This window comes from Pseudophryne corroboree, chromosome 3 (assembly GCF_028390025.1).
Source record: "Pseudophryne corroboree isolate aPseCor3 chromosome 3, aPseCor3.hap2, whole genome shotgun sequence".
Taxonomy (NCBI): Eukaryota; Metazoa; Chordata; class Amphibia; order Anura; family Myobatrachidae; genus Pseudophryne; species Pseudophryne corroboree.
In genome coordinates, this window is record NC_086446.1 from 24,852,304 (window position 1) to 24,871,931 (window position 19,628).

Genomic DNA, 19,628 nt, shown 5'->3' on the forward strand with positions numbered 1-19,628 from the left:
CCTAGCTACATTAGTGCTCACTAGCACTATCACCACAGCTCAGCTATTGGACCAGTCCCATCTGGCAAAGCCCGGCAGTTACATGGTCACCAGCTTCTGTTCCCAAAGTCACCACTCAGTGCACCGGTGTTGGAAAGGATAGACCCTGTGATAGAACTGTGACTTATTGTCTGTGACTTTCATACTGCAACTGCTATTATACCTGTGAGCTGTGTGCTTAATAAAACCTTTGAAACTTATCCTCTGGTTGTCGTGGTCACACCTTCGGGCGCTGGTACTGCAAGTGTACACGCATGCTCAGGAACCCTATCCTGCCTCCTAAGTTTAAGTATTCCTCAGCCCCTACAACTGAGGCTCCCTGTAGCCAGCACCAGCCCTCAGTTGTGACACCGCCGTTGTAAAAGTACGTTGCGCGTGCGCATTGTTCGCAGAAGTGCCTTTTTTTTGCCTCATCGCTGCACAGCGAACGAATGCAGATAGCGATCAACTCGGAATGACCACCAGGGCCTGAAACTGGAGATGCTGACATTAGACAGGAAACCGGAGGCACTGTTAAGGACAAGGTGCTATAGGTATGGTAAGCATCCTGTATATCCAGGGAAACCCTAAAATCCCCAGGACGCATAGCCAGGACAATGGAACGGGGAGTTTCCATATGAGACCTGGGCACCTTGACATATTCGTTCAGTAATTTGAGATTGAGTATGGGATGATGAGACCTGCTGGGGTTCTAAACCAAAAAGAACATAGAATAAAACCCCTGGCCCTGTTGAGACATGGGGACAGGAATAATCACGCCTGATTGTAGTAAAGATTGAATGTTCCTCTTCAGAGCCTTGGCTTTGCTGAGGTCTGCTGGTTGACTGGTAGGAAAGTATTGTCTAGGTGGACACTTCCGGAAGAGACCACTTCTTGAACCCAGGTGTCTGTTGTGATCTGGCGCCAAGCCTGGACGAACTGAAGAAGTCGGCTTCCCACCCTGAGGTCTCCAAGGGGGAGGCCCGCTCTGTCAAACTGATGGTTTATCCTCTGGTTTGGTAGGTGGACGTCTAGTCGTCCATGCCTGTTTGGATTTGTTCTTAGAAGCCTTTGTGTGATGTCACAGTCTAGGGAAGGTCTGACCACTGACCTTGCCCTGAGGGCAAATAGACGAAGTCCAAGGTCGTGTAGAGGAGGCTGAGGGTAGGCGATCCATTTTAGCAGTTGCCAGGTTATTGACAATCTTGTCCAATTCTGGTCCAAAATGAAATTGGCCTGTGTAAGGAAGTGCTTCCAGGGCTTTCTTAGCGTCAGAGTCCGCCTTCCATGCATGGGGCTACTACAGTAGCAGCTGAAGCCTTAGATGACAGGAGTGCTGTATCCAGAGCAGCCAATGTAATAGGCGGCATCCCTGATGTTGGCAAATAGTTGTTCTTTAGTCACCTCAGAAACTAAACTGTTTTCAAGAGCATCCGCCCAGTTTTCAATAGCTTTAGCCACCCAGGCCGTAGCTGTGGCAGCTCTGGCAATGGCACCTATAAGTGACTATAAAGACTTAAGACATGTCCATATCCACCAATCCAAGACACCCCCGCAAGTGTCCAGAGGCATACAGTTTGATAACCACTGCTTTAAATTAATTTATTGAGATCTATCAATCTTACTCACCTCACTTTGTGCAAAAACACTTAGTGACCATTTATTGTCATTGTATTACACAGGGACATTTTGTGTTTTTTTTCTTTCCTTACATATGACCTTTACGGTATTGAAGAGAAGAGAAGGGATTCTCCACAAAAGATATCATAAGTGTTGTTTACTCTAGCACCATTGTATACAATTGATGTCAATTTCCCTCAATAGTCTGTACTGTCAGAGGAGGTTGTAGGATAAGAGATTACTGTAGTGACTGAGCAAGGAGAATATGTGACTCTTCTGTAATAAGTGTTTATTACTCACCTGTGCTGATATCTGTAGGGATTTGCTCCTTACACTGCTGATCACCCATCACATACGTCTCTTCTTCTCCCTCTATATCTTCTGTCTTCATATCAGTCACATAAGTCTCTTCTTCTCCCTCTGTATCTTCTGCCTTCATATCGGTCACATACGTCTCTTCTTCTCCCTCTGTATCATCTGCCTTCATATCAGTCACATATGTCTCTTCTTCTCCCTCTATATCTTCTGCCTTCATATCAGTCACATACATCTCTTCTTCTCTCTCTATATCTTCTGCCTTCATATCAGTCACATACGTCTCTTCTCTCTCTATATCTTCTGCCTTCATATCAGTCACATACGTCTCTTCTCTCTCTATATCTTCTGACTTCATATCAGTCACATACGTCTCTTCTTCTCCCTCTATATCTTCTGCCTTCATATCAGTCACATACGTCTCTTCTTCTCCCTCTATATCTTCTGCCTTCATATCAGTCACATACGTCTCTTCTTCTCCCTCTATATCTTCTGCCTTCATATCAGTCACATACGTCTCTTCTTCTCCCTCTATATCTTCTGCCTTCATATCAGTCACATACGTCTCTTCTTCTCCCTCTATATCTTCTGCCTTCATATCAGTCACATACGTCTCTTCTTCTCCCTCTATATCTTCTGCCTTCATATCAGTCACATACGTCTCTTCTTCTCCCTCTGTATCTTCTGCCTTCATATCAGTCACATACGTCTCTTCTTTTCCATTCATATTTGTAAGGTCTTCACCCTAAATCACCCATATATAAATTAATGCTTTATTAATGCCGGACATCATTACTCAGAGTAATCAGGAGACTATCAGAATATTAGACATATTGATCTGTACAGACCATAAAGTGCAATGGGGCAGAAAACCCGCAAGATCATCCCAGCTAATAGGACTGACCTTAAAACTATAACCCCATCTGCTTTCTTATACAGGGATAGATGTTCTCATGTTATTATCAGGGTCTTACTGTGGTGCATGGGGCTAGAGACCCCCAATTACACTGCTTTCCCTGTGTGTCTCATTATCACCAGATATCCTGCACCAGCCCCATCACTACAGAACACTAAGTACCCCTGTACATCACAGCAAGTAACCCCCTGGGGTACTAGGGCCCAAAGTTGGGAATGACTGATATAGTGTAAAGTCACTTTGGTATATTGGCGAGACCCTAAATCCCACCTACCTGATCCTCCTGTGGGATCCTGTGATTCTCCTCTGTACAATCCTGGGAATACAGAGGACGGGGACATCTCTCTGGGGTATCTCTGTTACTGGGCCCATCTGTAGGAGACACACAGTGACTGAGTACAGTGTATATATGTGATTATCAGATGATGTGTGTATATAGGGGCCCCCATACCTGCTCTCCCCTGTACAATACATGACAGTCTCCTCTTACCCAGTGATGTGAGGGGCCGGTGATTCTCCATCATCACGTCCTTGTACAGACCCCTGTGTTCCTCTATATACTCCCCCTCCTGTATGGAGAGATAGACAGTGACATCCTGACACCTTATAGGAACCTGACACACACAATGATACAGTCATCACCCAGACACATCCCCTGGTGTTACTGTATAATGTCCCATTCCCAGCAGTCACCTCTCCAGTCATCACCCAGACACATCCCCCGGTGTTACTGTATAATGTCCCATTCCCAGCAGTCACCTCTCCAGTCATCACCCAGACACGTCCCCTGGTGTTACTGTATAATGCCCCATTCCCAGCAGTCACCTCTCCAGACATCACCCAGACACGTCCCCTGGTTTCACTGTATAATGTCCCATTCCCAGCAGTCACCTCTCCAATCATCACCCAGACACATCCCCCGGTGTTACTGTATAATGTCCCATTCCCAGCAGTCACCTCTCCAGTCATCACCCAGACACGTCCCCTGGTGTTACTGTATAATGCCCCATTCCCAGCAGTCACCTCAAAACAGTCATCACCCAGACATCTCCTGGTGTTACTGTATAATCTCTCATTCCCAGCAGTCACCTCTCCAGTCATCACCCAGACACGTCCCCTGGTGCTAATGTATTATGTCCCATTCCCAGCAGTCATCTCTCCGGTCATCACCCAGACACAACCCCTGGTGTTACTGTATAATACCCCATTCCAAGCAGTCACCTCTCCAGTCATCCCCCAGACACATCCCCCGGTGTTACTGTGTAATGCCCCATTCCCAGCAGTCACCTCTCCAGTCATCTTCCAGACATGTCCCCCAGTGTTACTGTATAATGTCCCATTCCCAGCAGTCACCTCTCCAGTCATCACCCAGACACGTCCCCTGGTGTTACTGTATAATGTCCCATTCCATGCAGTCACCTCTCCAGTCATCCCCCATACACATCCCCTGGTGTTACTGTATAATGTCCCATTCCCAGCATTCACCTCTCCAGTCAGCAGCTGAATAATCTTGTTGGTGAGTTCCAGGATCTTCTGGTCATTGTGCCTCTTGTGTATCAGTGGAGGCACCATGATGGGGCTCTGGGTCCTGCTCAGTCCTCCTGACACATGGGGACCGCTGCTGGGTGTCTCACATTCACTGGAAATTTTCTTTACTACTGTGTAATCCTGTGTATTGTAAGAATGTCATGTCCCTGTATTATTACTATAGATATAAGTGATGTCACTGCAACACTCCCAGATTCCCTCACCTCCCCAGTCATGTCCCTGTATTATTTCTATAGATATAAGTGATGTCACTAGCACACTCCCAGATCCCCTCACCAGTCATGTCCCTGTATTATTACTATAGATATAAGTGATGTCACTGTGACACTCCCAGACCCCCTCACCAGTCATGTCCCTGTATTATTACTATAGATATAAGTGATGTCACTGTGACACTCCCAGATTCCCTCACCTCCCCAGTCATGTCCCTGTATTATTTCTATAGATATAAGTGATGTCGCTGTCACACTCCCAGATCCCCTCACCAGTCATGTCCCTGTATTATTACTATAGATATAAGCGACGTCTTTGTGACGCTCCCTGATCCCCTCACCTCCACAGTCATGTCCCTGTATTATTACTATAGATATGTGATGTCACTGTCACACTTCCAGATCCCCACACCTCCCCAGTCGTGTCTCTGTTTTATTACTATAGATATAAGTGACATCACTGTGACACTCCCAGATCCCCTCACCTTCCCAGTCATGTCCCTGTACTATTACTATAGATATGTGTTGTCAGTGTACGCTCCCAGATCCCATCACCTCCCCAGTCATGTCCCTGTAGTATTACTAGATATAAGTGACATCACTGTGACACTCTCAGAATCCCTCACCTCTCCAGTCAGCAGATAGATGATCTCCAGGGTGAGATTTAGTATCCTCTCAGTCATGTGACTGCTGTTGTTCCCCATCCTCAGGGAATCAGTGATGCATCTCATGCTCATGTGACGTCTAGTAAACACTCAGTGGTCTAGAAGTATAATTATTATAAGAAACACCAGAGTACATAAGTAGCATACTGTAGAAATAAAGCAATAAGCAATAAGTAACCAATAAACCATCCTCACCACGATGTCATACAGCCCTGGTCACACATAAGACGCCCCAGTGACTGTCACACAATGCTGTACTTAACTGTTTAACGACCGATCAGAGTTACGACCTGCTGGAAACGGCACTGTAATCATTTGTATAATTTTCGCTGATTGTATTTTTATGTTCTGTAATACTATATAGTATGTAAGAGGTACACACAGGAAAACAAAGTGATCAAGCTGGATTAGGATTTAGACCTTTTCATTACTCAGAATAAATATAATTGGATGCTGCAGAGTTCTCCATCCCGGAGTAACCCAGTGTAGCTATACACCACTCAGTAACAATCAGGGAGTGTTACAGCTACACAACAGAGGGACTGATCACACACAATATAAAGTTTATAAGACACTTATCTGGCTAATGCTGACTGTCCCAAGAGATAATGAGTGTATTAGCGTTTCATCTTTCAGGACAACTGAATTCCCCCCTATAAGAGCCACATTTAATGGAGAGCAAGCTCTGTGGCCAACATCAGAAACGCCCAATCTGACCCAGTCAGAATGCGTCAATTCGTGTCCACACGAAACACAATGGCGGAGTAATGTTCTCACAGCGTTCCGTCTGGAGGAAGTGACATTGGGGGGGAGGGGGGGGGGTATAAGTAATGCTCCTAAAGGGCTGAATGAGAAGATCACTAGGCAGCGTTCTTCTAATCCCTATATTTATCTACTCTGGACTCTCACGCCCTTCACACCCCTATTACTCTCCCACGCACATTACTCCGCCCATTATGTGTTTCCTGTGGACGTGTTACCGGTTCTTCATTTTCCAATCACCTACTACATAAGCGATCACACCTGTGCACACACCTACCCCACATATACCTACCCCATGTATTATATTAATACCAGGGCAACACAGGCTGCTCCCCCTGTATAATAATACCAGGACACCACAGGCTGCTCCCCCTGTATGGTAATACCAGGATACTACAGGCTGCTTTCCCTGTATAATAATAATAACAGGACACCACAGGCTGCTCCCCCTGTATAATAATACCAGGACACCACAGGCTGCTCCCCCTGTATAGTAAGACGCCATTACCTGATATCGAAGGACACTGGGAGGCTGCAGCAGTCAATGAAACCTCTTTTCCTGTGTGTGGAACGCACAGGCCGGAAATTAAGTGGACCGCACATGCCGGAAGTAAAGTGGAACGCACAGGCCGGAAGTAGGGTGTGATTGGCACAGGCAGCTTGCTTATGATTGGCCCCTCCCCTCATACACCCCGGCCACGATACCGCCCTCCGTAATGATTATTACCATACATGTCCTCAGTGCAGGAGGCCGGCGGCCATTTTCTTGTAGTCCCGTCAGGTAGCTAAAGCAACAATAGGATTCCTGACCGTGTAGTGACGTCAGGAGCGGCGGCCATGTTCCCCAGGTCTGAGGCTCTGAGCTCCGTCTTCTTTCTGTCATCCCCACAAGGCAGCAGGAGCAGAGAGCAGCCATTGCTGTGTCTGGCAGCAGGTAATGATATTATTATTATTACAGACCCTCCAACATAACCCGCCCCACTAGGTACAAATGCTCTGTTTCTGGACTTCCCTCTGAATGTATTATTGCCATCAGCTGTATTGAACTAGTTAAATGTTAAGAAAGCTGTTTCTTCACAGGTGATGCCAATAGTAAATTAAGAGGAAAGTCCAGAAACAGCATTTTGTACCTAGTGGGGCGGTTGGTTCTATATCGGAGTGGGAGAAGGGACCTTGTGACGTACCTAGGGGAGGAGACACGTCACCAGGGGAGGAGCTACGGACGAACAGGGTACCCGAAAAGTACCCTCGCGGGCTCGCTTCGCTCGCCATGCTTTGGGCACGGTGGCTCGCTTCGCTCGCCACCTGATTACTAAAGGTAATAATTGGTGGCGTGGATAGTAGAGGAACTATCCCGCTGGCCTAGCTCCTCCCACTTGCGTCGTAACTCCTCCCCCTTACGGAAAAGGTCCCTTAGCCCACTTGATTCTAGCATCTACCCTAGTTGGGGCGGGTCATGTTGGAGGGTATGTTATTATTATTATTATTATTCTATAGGCTGAGCAGCTCTGGTGTCAGGTTGCTGTACTACAGGGGGAGCAGCCTCAGGTGATTTTTTTATAGTGCAGCTGGAGCAGCCTCTGGTGCTGCATTATCCCTGTACAGCATACTTGCCTACCTGACCTTCTCCATGAGGGAGAAAATGCTATGTTCCTGGTCTTTCCTGGTAATGTATGATTGCCATCACCTGTGGTGAAACACCTTTCTTATCAATTACCTAGCTCACCACAGGTGATGGCAATCATACATTACCAGGAAAGTCCAGGAACAGAGCATTTTCTCCCTCATGGAGAGGGTCAGGTAGGCAAGTATGCTGTACAGGTGGCTGACACTCTAGTGTCCTATGACTGTAATACAGGTGGCGCAGACCCCGCCGTTACCGTAATACAGGTGGCACACACTCTGCCGTTACCATAATACAGGTGGCGCAGACCCCGCTGTTAACGTAATAAAGGTGGCTCAGACCCCGCCGTTACCATAATAAAGGTGGTGCAGACCCCGCCATTAGTAGAATACAACCGGTGAGTCTAGGTACTGGCAGCAGAGCTAATGACGGCTTTGGCTAGTGTTCGATTGTAGGGGAAAGCCCTGTTGACATCTGCATGATGGGGCTGATTCAAATGTTGTCACCCCCACAGTACGACGATCACAGCTCGTACAACCACTATTCCCCTTATCGTGGCTCACTTCCTCCCAGTTACCTGATTGTTCCTCACTGCACATTCCTCGATTGCGGCTCGCACGCCCGCTGCTTGTGGCCGTGTTAGAGAAAGAAAAAATCACCATACACAACTAGGTGGTGGCGGCTGACACCGGACAATAACAAGTGCCGACAACCACCTCTCATTTCATCAGCCTCATGACTGCACTTTTCTCCCGAAGTCACCACTTCTCTTACCCCATCTTGCTGGAAGCACAGGCACCGCCGCTGCTGTGAGCCGCCCCGAGAGAAAGCAGCCGCAGTGTCGTTGCCTTTCCCAGCACATCAGGCATGGGGCGGGGCCTCGCCTCCCATGCGCTAAGAGGCTGAGCCCAATGCTCCAAGTCATCATACCCTCCACCTGTGCCTTTTTGGCAGGTACATTACCTTTCTCTAACGTCCTAGTGGATGCTGGGGACTCCGTAAGGACCATGGGGATAGACGGGCTCCGCAGGAGACATGGGCACTTTAAGAAAGAATTTAGGTTCTGGTGTGCTCTGGCTCCTCCCTCTATGCCCCTCCTCCAGACCTCAGTTTGAGACTGTGCCCAGACAAGCTGGGTGCTTTTCAGGGAGCTCTCCTGAGCTTCCTGACAGAAAGTATTTTGTTAGGTTTTTTATTTTCAGGGTGCTCTGCTGGCAACAGACTCCCTGCATCGTGGGACTGAGGGGAGAGAAGCAGCCCTACTCTCTGAAGCTAGGTCCTGCTTCTTAGGCTACTGGACACCATTCGCTCCAGAGGGATTGGTACGCAGGATCTCGCCGTCCGTCCCGGAGCCGCGCCGCCGCCCCCCTCGCAGAGCCGGAAGATAGAAGCCGGGTGAGTATGAGAAGTAAAGAAGACTTCAGAGGCGGCAGAAGACTTTATGATCTTCACTGAGGTAACGCACAGCACTGCAGCTGTGCGCCATTGCTCCCACACACCTCACATACTCCGGTCACTGTAAGGGTGCAGGGTGCAGGGCGCAGGGAGGGGGGGGGCGCCCTGGGCAGCAATATAAACCTCTTATTTGGCAAAAAGATCATATATACAGCTGGACACTGTATATATGCATGAGCCCCCGCCAATTTTACACTTTTAGTGGGACAGAAGCCCGCCGTCGAGGGGGCGGGGCTTCTCCCTCAGCACTCACCAGCGCCATGTTTTTTCTCCACAGCACCGCTGAGAGGACGGTCCCCGGACTCTCCCCTGCTTATACCACGGTAGAAGAGAGGGTTTTAAAGAAGAGGGGGGGGGGGCACATAATTCGGCGCAGATAATAACAGCACTACTGGGTAAACATTAAATTGCTGTGTTTTTCCTGGGACATATAGCGCTGGGGTGTGTGCTGGCATACTCTCTCTTTGTCTCTCCAAAGGGCCTTGTGGGGGAATTATCTTCAGATGAGCATTCCCTGAGTGTGTGGTGTGTCGGTACGTGTGTGTCGACATGTCTGAGGTAAAAGGCTCTCCTAAGGAGGAGATGGAGCAAATGTGTGTGTGAGTGGTGTCTCCGTCGTCAAATTGTGAAATTAAGTGCTGAGGTAAATTTATTGCACAAAAGATTAGAGAACAGACAGTGGGGTAAATTTACTAAAGTGGGAGATTTTTAGAACTAGTGATGTTGCCCATAGCAACCAATCAGATTATATCTATTATCTGCTAGAAGCAGCTAGATAAATGGTAAGTAGAATCTGATTGGTTGCCATGGGCAACATCACCAGTTCTAAAAATCTCCCACCTTAGTAAATTTACCCCAGTGAATCTGCACAGGTCTGTCCCTATGTCGCAGAGACCTTCAGAGTCTCACAACGCTCACTATCCAAAATAATAGACACTGATATCGACACGGAGTCTGACTCCAGTGTCGACTACGAAAATGCAAAGTTACAGCCAAAACTGGCAGAAAAGTATTCAATATATGATTATTGCAATAAAGATGATTTGCATATCACTGATGACTCATCTGTCCCTGACACAAGGGTACACATGTTTAAGGGGAAGAAAGCTGAGGTAAATTTCCCTCCTCTCATGGACAAAAAGAGCAGGAATCTCCAGACAAGAAGCTGCAGTTTCCCACAAAGAATTCTCAGGGAGTATCCTTTCCCTACTAGGGCCAGGCTACGAGGGGAATCTTCCCCTAGGGTGGACAAAGCCTTGTCACGTTTACCCAAAAGGTAGCGCTGACTTAACAGCTATCCTCAGGGATCCTGCAGATAGCTTGCAGTAAAAGTACTTTGAAGTCCATTTACACACATGCTGGTACACTACTCAGACCGGCGATTGTGTCGGCATGGGTTTATAGCGCTGTAGCAGCGTGGACAGATACCTTATCAGCAGAGATTGAAACCCTAGATAGGATACCATGGTATTGACCCTAGTATATGTGTATGTATGTATGTATATATATATATATATATATATATATATATATATATATATATATATATATATATATATTTCTCTAACGTCCTAGTGGATGCTGGGGACTCTGTAAGGACCATGGGGAATAGACGGGCTCCGCAGGAGACTGGGCACTCTAAAGAAAGATTTAGTACTACTGGTGTGCACTGGCTCCTCCCTCTATGCCCCTCCTCCAGACCTCAGTTAGAATCTGTGCCCGGCCAGAGCTGGGTGCTTTTAGTGGGCTCTCCTGAGCTTGCTAATAAGAAAGTATTTTAGTTAGGTTTTTTATTTTCAGAGAGCTTCTGCTGGCAACAGACTCTCTGCTACGAGGGACTGAGGGGAGAGAAGCAAACCTACTAACTGCTGCTAGGTTGCACTTCATAGGCTACCGGACACCATTAGCTCCAGAGGGATCGAACACAGGTACCCAACCTTGATCGTCCGTTCCCGGAGCCGCGCCGCCGTCCCCCTCGCAGAGCCAGAAGTACAGAAGCCGGCAGAAGCAAGAAGACATCGAAATCGGCGGCAGAAGACCCCTGTCTTCACTTAAGGTAGCGCACAGCACTGCATCTGTGCGCCATTGCTCCCACAGCTCACCCGCACACTCCAGTCACTGTAGGGTGCAGGGCGCAGGGGGGGGGGGGGGCGCCCAGGGCAGCAATTAGAGTACCTTTGGCAAAATAACATATATATAGCCAGGCACTGTATATATGTGCGGGCCCCCGCCATTTTCTACACATAGAAGCGGGACAGAAGCCCGCCGCTGAGGGGGCGGGGCCTTCTTCCTCAACACACCAGCGCCATTTTCTCTCCACAGCTCCGCTGGAAAGAAGCTCCCCAGGCTCTCCCATGCAGTATCAAGGTAGAAAAAGGGTGAAAAAGAGAGGGGGGGGGCACATAAATTTAGGCGCATTTTATATAAAACAGCAGCTACTGGGTAAACACTAAGGTACTGTGTAATCCCTGGGTTATATAGCGCTGGGGTGTGTGCTGGCATACTCTCTGTCTCCCCAAAAGCCTTTGTGGGGTCCTGTCCTCTGTCAGAGCATTCCCTGTGTGTGTGCGGTGTGTCGGTACGTCAGTGTCGACATGTTTGATGAGGAAGGATATGTGGAGGCAGAACAAGTGCAGGTGAATGTGGTGTCGCCGCCGACGGTGCCGACACCTAATTGGATGGATATGTGGAGGGTGTTAAATGATAATGTAAGCTCCTTGCATAAAAGGCTGGATAAAGCTGACGTATTGGGACAGTCAGGGTCTCAACCCATGTCGGATCCCACAGCTCAGAGGCCGTCAGGGTCTCATAAGCGCCCACTATCCCAGATGGTTGACACAGATGCCGACACGGAGTCTGACTCCAGTGTCGATGACGATGATGCAAAGTTGCAGCCTAAAATGACTAAAGCCATCCGCTACATGATTATAGCAATGAAGGACGTATTGCACATATCAGCGGAAAACCCTGTCCCTGACAAGAGGGTTTATATGTATGGGGAGAAAAAGCAAGAAGTGACTTTTCCCCTTCACATGAATTAAATGAATTAGGGCCCTCATTCCGAGTTGATCGGTCGCAATGCGAATTTAGCAGAGTTACACACGCTAAGCCTACGCCTACTGGGAGTGTATCTTAGCATCTTAAAATTGCGACCGATGTATTCGCAATATTGCGATCACAAACTACTTTGCAGTTTTAGAGTAGCTCCACACTTACTCTGCCTGTGCGATCAGTTCAGTGCTTGTCGTTCCTGGTTTGACGTCACAAACACACCCAGCGTTCGCCCAACCACTCCCCCGTTTCTCCGGCCACTCCTGCGTTTTTTCCGGAAACGGTAGCGTTTTCAGCCACACGCCCATAAAACGCCGTGTTTCCGCCCAGTAACACCCATTTCCTGTCAATCACATTACGATCGCCGGAGCGATGAAAAAGCCGTGAGTAAAAATACTATCTTCATAGCAAAGATACTTGGCGCAGTCGCAGTGCGAAAATTGCGCATGCGCACTAAGCGGAATTTCACTGCGATGCGATGAAAAATACCGAGCGAACAACTCGGAATGAGGGCCTATGTGAAAAAGCGTGGGATTCCCCTGATAGGAAAGTACTGATTTCCAAGAGATTACTGATGGCGTATCCTTTCCCGCCAACGGATAGGTTACGCTGGGAATCCTCCCATAGGGTAGACAAGGCGTTGACACGCTTATCTAAGAGGGTGGCTCTGCCGTCTCAGGATACGGCCGCCCTGAAGGATCCTGCGGATAGAAAGCAGGAAGCTATCCTGAAGTCTGTATATACACATTCTGGTACTCTACTGAGGCTAGCAATTGCTTCGGCCTGGATGTGTAGTGCGGTAGCGGCATGGACTGATAATCTCTCGGAGGAGATAGATACCCTGGACAGGGAAACTGTTCTACTGACCCTGGGACATATCAAAGACACTGTCCTATATATGCGGGATGCCCAGAGGGACATCTGCCTGCTGGGCTCTAGAATAAATGCAATGTCCATTTCTGCCAGAAGGGTCCTGTGGACTCGGCAATGGACAGGGGATGCCGACTCTAAAAAACACATGGAGGTTTTGCCTTATAAGGGTGAGGAATTGTTTGGGGACGGTCTCTCGGACCTAGTTTCCACAGCTACAGCTGGGAAGTCAAATTTCTTGCCATATATTCCTTCTCAACCGAAAAAAGCACCGTATTACCAAATGCAGTCCTTTCGTTCACAAAAAAGCAAGAGAGTCAGAGGTGCACCCTTTCTTGCCAGAGGCAGGGGTAGAGGGAAAAAGCTGCACCATACAGCTAGTTCCCAGGAACTAAAGTCCTCACCGGCTTCCACTAAATCCACTGTGTGACGCTGGGGCTCCACAGGCGGAGCCAAGTGCGGTGGGGGCGCCTTGGGTGGATCTTTGGGCTATACAAATTGTGTTTCAGGGATACAAGCTGGAATTCGAGGTGACGCCCCCTCACTGTTTCCTAAAATCGGCATTGCCAGTTTCCCCCATAGAAAGGGAGGTAGTACTGGCGGCCATTCACAAGCTATATCTCCAGCAAGTGGTGGTAAAGGTTCCCCTCATTCAACAAGGAAGGGGTTACTATTCCACTATGTTTGTGGTACCGAAACCGGACGGTTCGGTCAGGCCCATCTTGAATTTAAAATCCCTGAACATTTATCTGAAGAAATTCAAGTTCAAAATGGAATCGCTCAGAGCGGTCATTGCAAGCCTGGAGGAGGGGGATTTCATGGTGTCGCTGGACATCAAGGATGCTTACTTGCATGTCCCCATTTATCCGCCTCATCAAGAGTACCTCAGGTTTGTGGTACAGGACTGTCATTACCAATTCCAGACACTGCCGTTTGGCCTGTCCACGGCACCGAGAATATTTACCAAGGTGATGGCGGAGATGATGGTGCTCCTGCGGAAGCAAGGAGTTACAATTATCCCATACTTGGACGATCTCCTCATAAAGGCGAGGTCCAGGGAGCAGTTACTGATCAGCGTAGCACACTCTGGATTCTGAATATTCCAAAGTCGCAGCTGATCCCTACGACGCGTCTACCCTTCCTGGGCATGATTCTGGATACAGACCAGAAGAAGGTATTTCTCCCGGAGGAGAAGGCTCAGGAGCTTGTGACTTTAGACGGGGACCTCCTGAAACCAAAACAGGTGTCGGTGCATCACTGCACGCGAGTCCTGGGAAAGATGGTGGCGTCATACGAAGCCATTCCCTTCGGCAGGTTCTATGCCAGGATCTTTCAGTGGGATCTGTTGGACAAGTGGTCCGGATCGCATCTTCAGATGCATCGGCTGATCACCCTGTCCCCCAGGGCCAGGGTGTCTCTTCTGTAGTGGCTGCAGAGTGCTCACCTCCTCGAGGGCCGCAGGCTCGGCATACAGGATTGGGTCCTGGTGACCACGGATGCAAGCCTCCGAGGATGGGGAGCAGTCACTCAGGGAAGAAACTTCCAAGGGTTGTGGTCAAGTCAGGAGACTTGTCTGCACATAAATATCCTAGAACTAAGGGCCATATACAACGCCCTAAGCCAAGCGGAGCCTCTGCTTCGAGACCAACCAGTGCTGATTCAGTCAGACAACATCACTGCAGTGGCCCATGTCAACCGACAGGGCGGCACAAGAAGCAGGGTGGCGATGGCAGAAGCCACCAGGATTCTTCGGTGGGCGGAGAATCACGTGCAAGCACTGTCAGCAGTGTTCATTCCGGGGGTCGACAACTGGGAAGCAGACTTCCTCAGCAGACACGACCTCCACCCGGGAGAGTGGGGACTTCATCAAGAAGTCTCCACGCTGCTGGCAAATCGATGGGAACTCCCACAGGTGGACATGATGGCGTCACGCCTCAACAAAAAGCTAAACAGGTATTGGGCCAGGTCAAGGGACCCTCAGGCGATAGCTGTGGACGCACTAGTAACACCATGGGTGTTCCAGTCGGTCTATGTGTTTCCTCCTCTTCCTCTCATACCAAAGGTGCTGAGAATTGTAAGAAAAAGAAGAGTGAGAACAATATTCATCGCTTCGGATTGGCCAAGAAGGACTTGATACCCTGAATTGCAAGAAATGCTCACAGAGGATCCATGGCCTCTGCCTCTCAGACAGGACCTGTTACAACAAGGGCCCTGTCTGTTCCAAGACTTACCGCGGCTGCGTTTGACAGCATGGCGGTTGAACGCCGGATCCTAGCGGAAAAGGGCATTCCGAATGAAGTTATTCCTACGCTGATAAAGGCTAGGAAAGACGTGACAGCAAAGCATTATCACCGTATATGGCGAAAATATGTTGCTTGGTGTGAGGCCAGGAAGGCCTCTACAGAGGAATTCCAGCTGGGTTGATTCCTGCACTTCCTACAGTCAGGGGTGACTATGGGCCTAAAATTAGGATCCATAAAGGTCCAGATTTCGGCCCTATCTATTTTCTTTCAAAAGGAACTGGCTTCACTGCCTGAGGTTCAGACTTTTGATAAGGGAGTGCTGCATATTCAGCCCCCCTTTGTGCCACCAGTGGCACCTTGGGATCTCAACGTGGTGTTGGATTTCCTGAAATCCCACTGGTTTGATCCACTTAAGACCTTGGAGCTAAAGTATCTCACGTGGAAAGTGGTCATGCTGTTGCCCTTAGCTTCAGCTAGGCGAGTGTCAGAATTGGCGGCTTTGTCATGTAAAAGCCCCTATCTGATCTTCCATATGGACAGGGCAGAATTGCGGACTCGTCTGCAATTTTTATCAAAAGTTGTGTCTTCGTTTCATTTGAACCAACCTATTGTGGTGCCTGCGGCTACTCGTGACTTGGAGGATTCCAAGTTGCTGGACGTGGTCCGGGCTTTGAAGATTTATCTTAACAGAACGGCTAGAGTCAGGAAGACTGATTCGCTGTTTATCCTATATGCATCCAACAAGCTGGATGCTCCTGCTTCAAAGCAAACTATTGCGCGCTGGATCTGTAACATGATTCAGCAGGCTCATTCTGCGGCAGGATTGCCGCATCCAAAATCAGTGAAAGCCCACTCCACAAGGAAAGTGGGCTCTTCTTGGGCGGCTGCCCGAGGGGTCTCGGCATTACAGCTTTGCCGAGCTGCTACTTGGTCGGGTTCAAACACATTTGTAAAATTCTACAAGTTTGATACCCTGGCTGAGGAGGACCTTGTGTTTGCCCATTCGTTGCTGCAGAGTCATCCGCACTCTCCCACCCGTTTGGAGGCTTTGGTATAATCCCCATGGTCCTTACGGAGTCCCCAGCATCCACTAGGACGTCAGAGAAAATAAGATTTTACTCACCGGTAAATCTATTTCTCGTAGTCCGTAGTGGATGCTGGGCGCCCGTCCCAAGTGGTATCCGTTCATATGGTCGACCATGTTATGGTCGACAGTCATTAGGTCGACCACTATTGGTCAACATTGACATGGTCGACATGGACACATGGTCGACACATGAAACGGTCGACATGAGTTTTTTAACTTTTTTTTCTTTTGTGGAACTTTTCCATACTTACGATCCACGTGGACTACGATTGGAACGGTAATCTGTGCCGAGCGAAGCGGTAGCGTAGCGAAGGCACCATGCCCGAAGCATGGCGAGCGAACACGGTGCACTAATTGGGGTTCCCAGTCACTTTACGAAAAAAACGACACCCAAAAAAGTAAAAAAAACTCATGTCGACCTTTTCATGTGTCGACCATGTGTCCATGTCGACCATATCAATGTCTACCAATAGTGGTCGACCTAATGACTGTCGATCATAACATGGTCGACCATTCATACCGGAACCGTCCCAAGTGCGGACTTCTTCTGCAATACTTGTATATAGTTATTGCTTCAATAAGGGTTAAGTTATGGTTGCATCAGGGTTTGACCTGATGCTCTGTTATTTGTCATACTGTAAACTGGTTGTAATCACATGTTATACGGTGTGGCTGGTATGGATGTTGCCCTGGATTACCAAAATCCTTTCCTTGTACTGTCAGCTCTTCTGGGCGCAGTTTCTCTAACTGAGGTCTGGAGGAGGGGCATAGAGGGAGGAGCCAGTGCACACCAGAACCTAAATTCTTTCTTAAAGTTTTACTTACTTTACCGATAAGTAAAATCTTATTTTTTTTATGGTCTGTACTGATTTTTGGCTCTCCAAACTTCCATTGAAAGTATAGGAAAAGGGACGTGGCCAGATACTCCCAAAATGTAGAAACCGTAATATTGAGAAGCGGTTATCTCAATCTGAGATGCGGTGGATCCATTGGGGACCCTTGTACCCAAAGGACTCAATGTTGACTTTGAGTTGAAAAGTTTTCTAACGTAAATCTAATTTATAATAACTTATAGATATTAATTATTAGTTATTGTCTGTATATAGCAGTATTGTTCATTCCCTTGATTCTTGAGGTTTACCCACTTACCCTCCTTTTTTGCAGCACGTTACAAAAACTATTCACATTGTTTTTATATTGTTATTTCGTTTGTAATTTTTAATCTATTGTTGTTGTTTTTTTTATTGGATGTGCTGTGCCTTATAATCCCAAATGGACCCCACTATTCAGTGCTGGACTTTACGAACCTCCATGTGATAAAATGGATACTATAATAATGGAGTGCGCCGTGGTGGATTTGTGTTAAATTCAAGTAGAAGAAACGGGCCTTGGAACGCACGGTGACCACTTCCGACGAAATGGAACGCAAACCGGCACGTGACTTCCGGCTTCGACACGCATGCGCAGTCCGCGACCGTCGCTGATCAGCGGTAAACGGACACATCTGTTACCGCTTACATTGGGGGGATATAAGGACAGTTCTGTTAGTGCAAGACACGCTACTGAGGAAGGACATTGAGTCTGAAACGCGTCTAGCGTATCTTGAACGATTTCCCTGTCTGGCTGAACTTGTGGTTGTGCTGCCGTACCTTAAACACAATCCGGAAGTAAGTTATGGTGTATTCTTTGGAACATTTTGGATATCGGGAGCTGCCTATGCTGTTTGCTACTGAGGGACCTATCATGCTGTGTTTTTAACACTTGTTTGTAAGTGCATATCTGTATTAAACCAGTGTTTGTTTTCACATATTTGCACTATTTGCATTTCTTTTTTATGGTTTTCATCACATTGTCATGGAGTCAAAATTAAAGTCTGATCGTTCTCCTCTGGATTGATACATCTACTATAGTCCGTATGGGTCTGGGACTGAGGGTCGACAGCAAAAAGGTCGACACGCCTTAGGTCGACGCCAATTGGTCGACACACCTTAGGTCGACATGGGGGAAAGGTCGACATGAGGTTTTTTGTTGTTGTTTTTTTGGTGTCGTTTTCTTCGTAGAGTGACCGGGAACCCCAATTAGTGCACCGCATCCCCTCGCATGGCTCGCTTCGCTCGCCATGCTTCGGGCATGGTGCCTTCACTCCGCTACCACTTCGTTCGGCACAGATTACCGTTCCAATCGTAGTCCACGTGGATCGTTAAGTATGAAAAGGTTCCAAAAAAGAAAAAAATCCTGAAAAACTCATGTCGACCTTTTTCCATGTCGACCTTGTTCCTGTCGACCTTTTTGTCCATGTCGACCTAAGGTGTGTCGACCAATTGGCTTCGACCTAAGGTGTGTCGACCTTTTTGCTGTCGACCTGGAGTCCGGATACCAGTCCGTATTGCCACTGTGGGATATCCATCACACTGATATTAATCCTCTGTTTATAAGTGGATCTCATGAATAAAACACTAATCTTGTTATGACAGTCTGCACTATTATGTGTTTTTCTGTTTTTTACATGTAACATTGTGGAATTCTATGAATTGGAAGTAGCCTTCTGGCTCACATCTAAATCCCCTTCAAACTTACGTTCAGTTTTATCTTTAAAAAAAAAAAATTGTTGGTGTTATTTGCTGTATGAATTGCTACATCACAGGGTTGAATGTGGTATTCTTCCTAGCGCTGGAGTGAGTGTATCTTCTTCTTCTATATACAGATTCCAACATCACATTATAGCACAGCTGTCCTCCACACACATTGCAGGCAGCCATTGCGGGGGTATTATTTAAAATAGATCAATCGGTTTATACAATACCTCAGTGATGTCACTGGTTCCTAGTGAAGTAATAGTATGCACTCTCAGTGATGTCACTGGTTCCTAGTGAAGTGATAGGCTGAATTCTCAGTGATGTCACTGGTTCCTAGTGAATGCATAGGCTGCACTCTCAGTGATGTCACTGGTTCCTAGTGAAGTGATAGGCTGCATTCTCAGTGATGTCACTGGTTCCTAGTGAATGCATAGGCTGCACTCTCAGTGATGTCACTGGTTCCTAGTGAATGGTTAGACTGCACTCTCAGTGATGTCACTGGTTCCTAGTGAATGGTTAGACTGCACTCTCAGTGATGTCACTGGTTCTTAGTGACTGGATAGGCTGCACTCTCAGTGATGTCACTGGTTCTTAGTGACTGGATAGGCTGCAGTCCGGGGTGTCACTGGTTCCTAGTGCAGTGATAGGCCGTTTTATTATGGATGT

The 19,628-nt window shown here is 47.8% G+C and overlaps 1 protein-coding gene and 1 long non-coding RNA gene across 2 annotated transcripts in view; one reads left to right on the forward strand and one right to left on the reverse strand.

Annotated features, from left to right (window-relative positions):
- LOC135057090 (uncharacterized) overlaps nt 1-5,388 on the reverse strand; it is a 121,720-nt gene extending 116,332 nt beyond the window's left edge. The window contains exons 1-5 of the mRNA XM_063962990.1: nt 5,256-5,388; nt 4,355-4,537; nt 3,360-3,438; nt 3,144-3,241; nt 1,939-2,698 (exon numbers count right to left, since the gene is read on the reverse strand). Of these exons, the coding sequence (XP_063819060.1) occupies nt 1,939-2,698; nt 3,144-3,241; nt 3,360-3,438; nt 4,355-4,537; nt 5,256-5,366 (1,231 nt within the window). The 5' untranslated portion in view covers nt 5,367-5,388. The remainder of the gene's footprint in view (nt 1-1,938; nt 2,699-3,143; nt 3,242-3,359; nt 3,439-4,354; nt 4,538-5,255) is intronic.
- A 1,360-nt stretch (nt 5,389-6,748) lies between these two features.
- On the forward strand, nt 6,749-18,191 carry LOC135054576 (uncharacterized). Its single transcript, XR_010243538.1, has 2 exons — nt 6,749-6,990; nt 17,677-18,191. It is a non-coding gene; the product is annotated as an uncharacterized LOC135054576 (long non-coding RNA).
- The last annotated feature ends 1,437 nt before the right edge of the window (nt 18,192-19,628 follow it).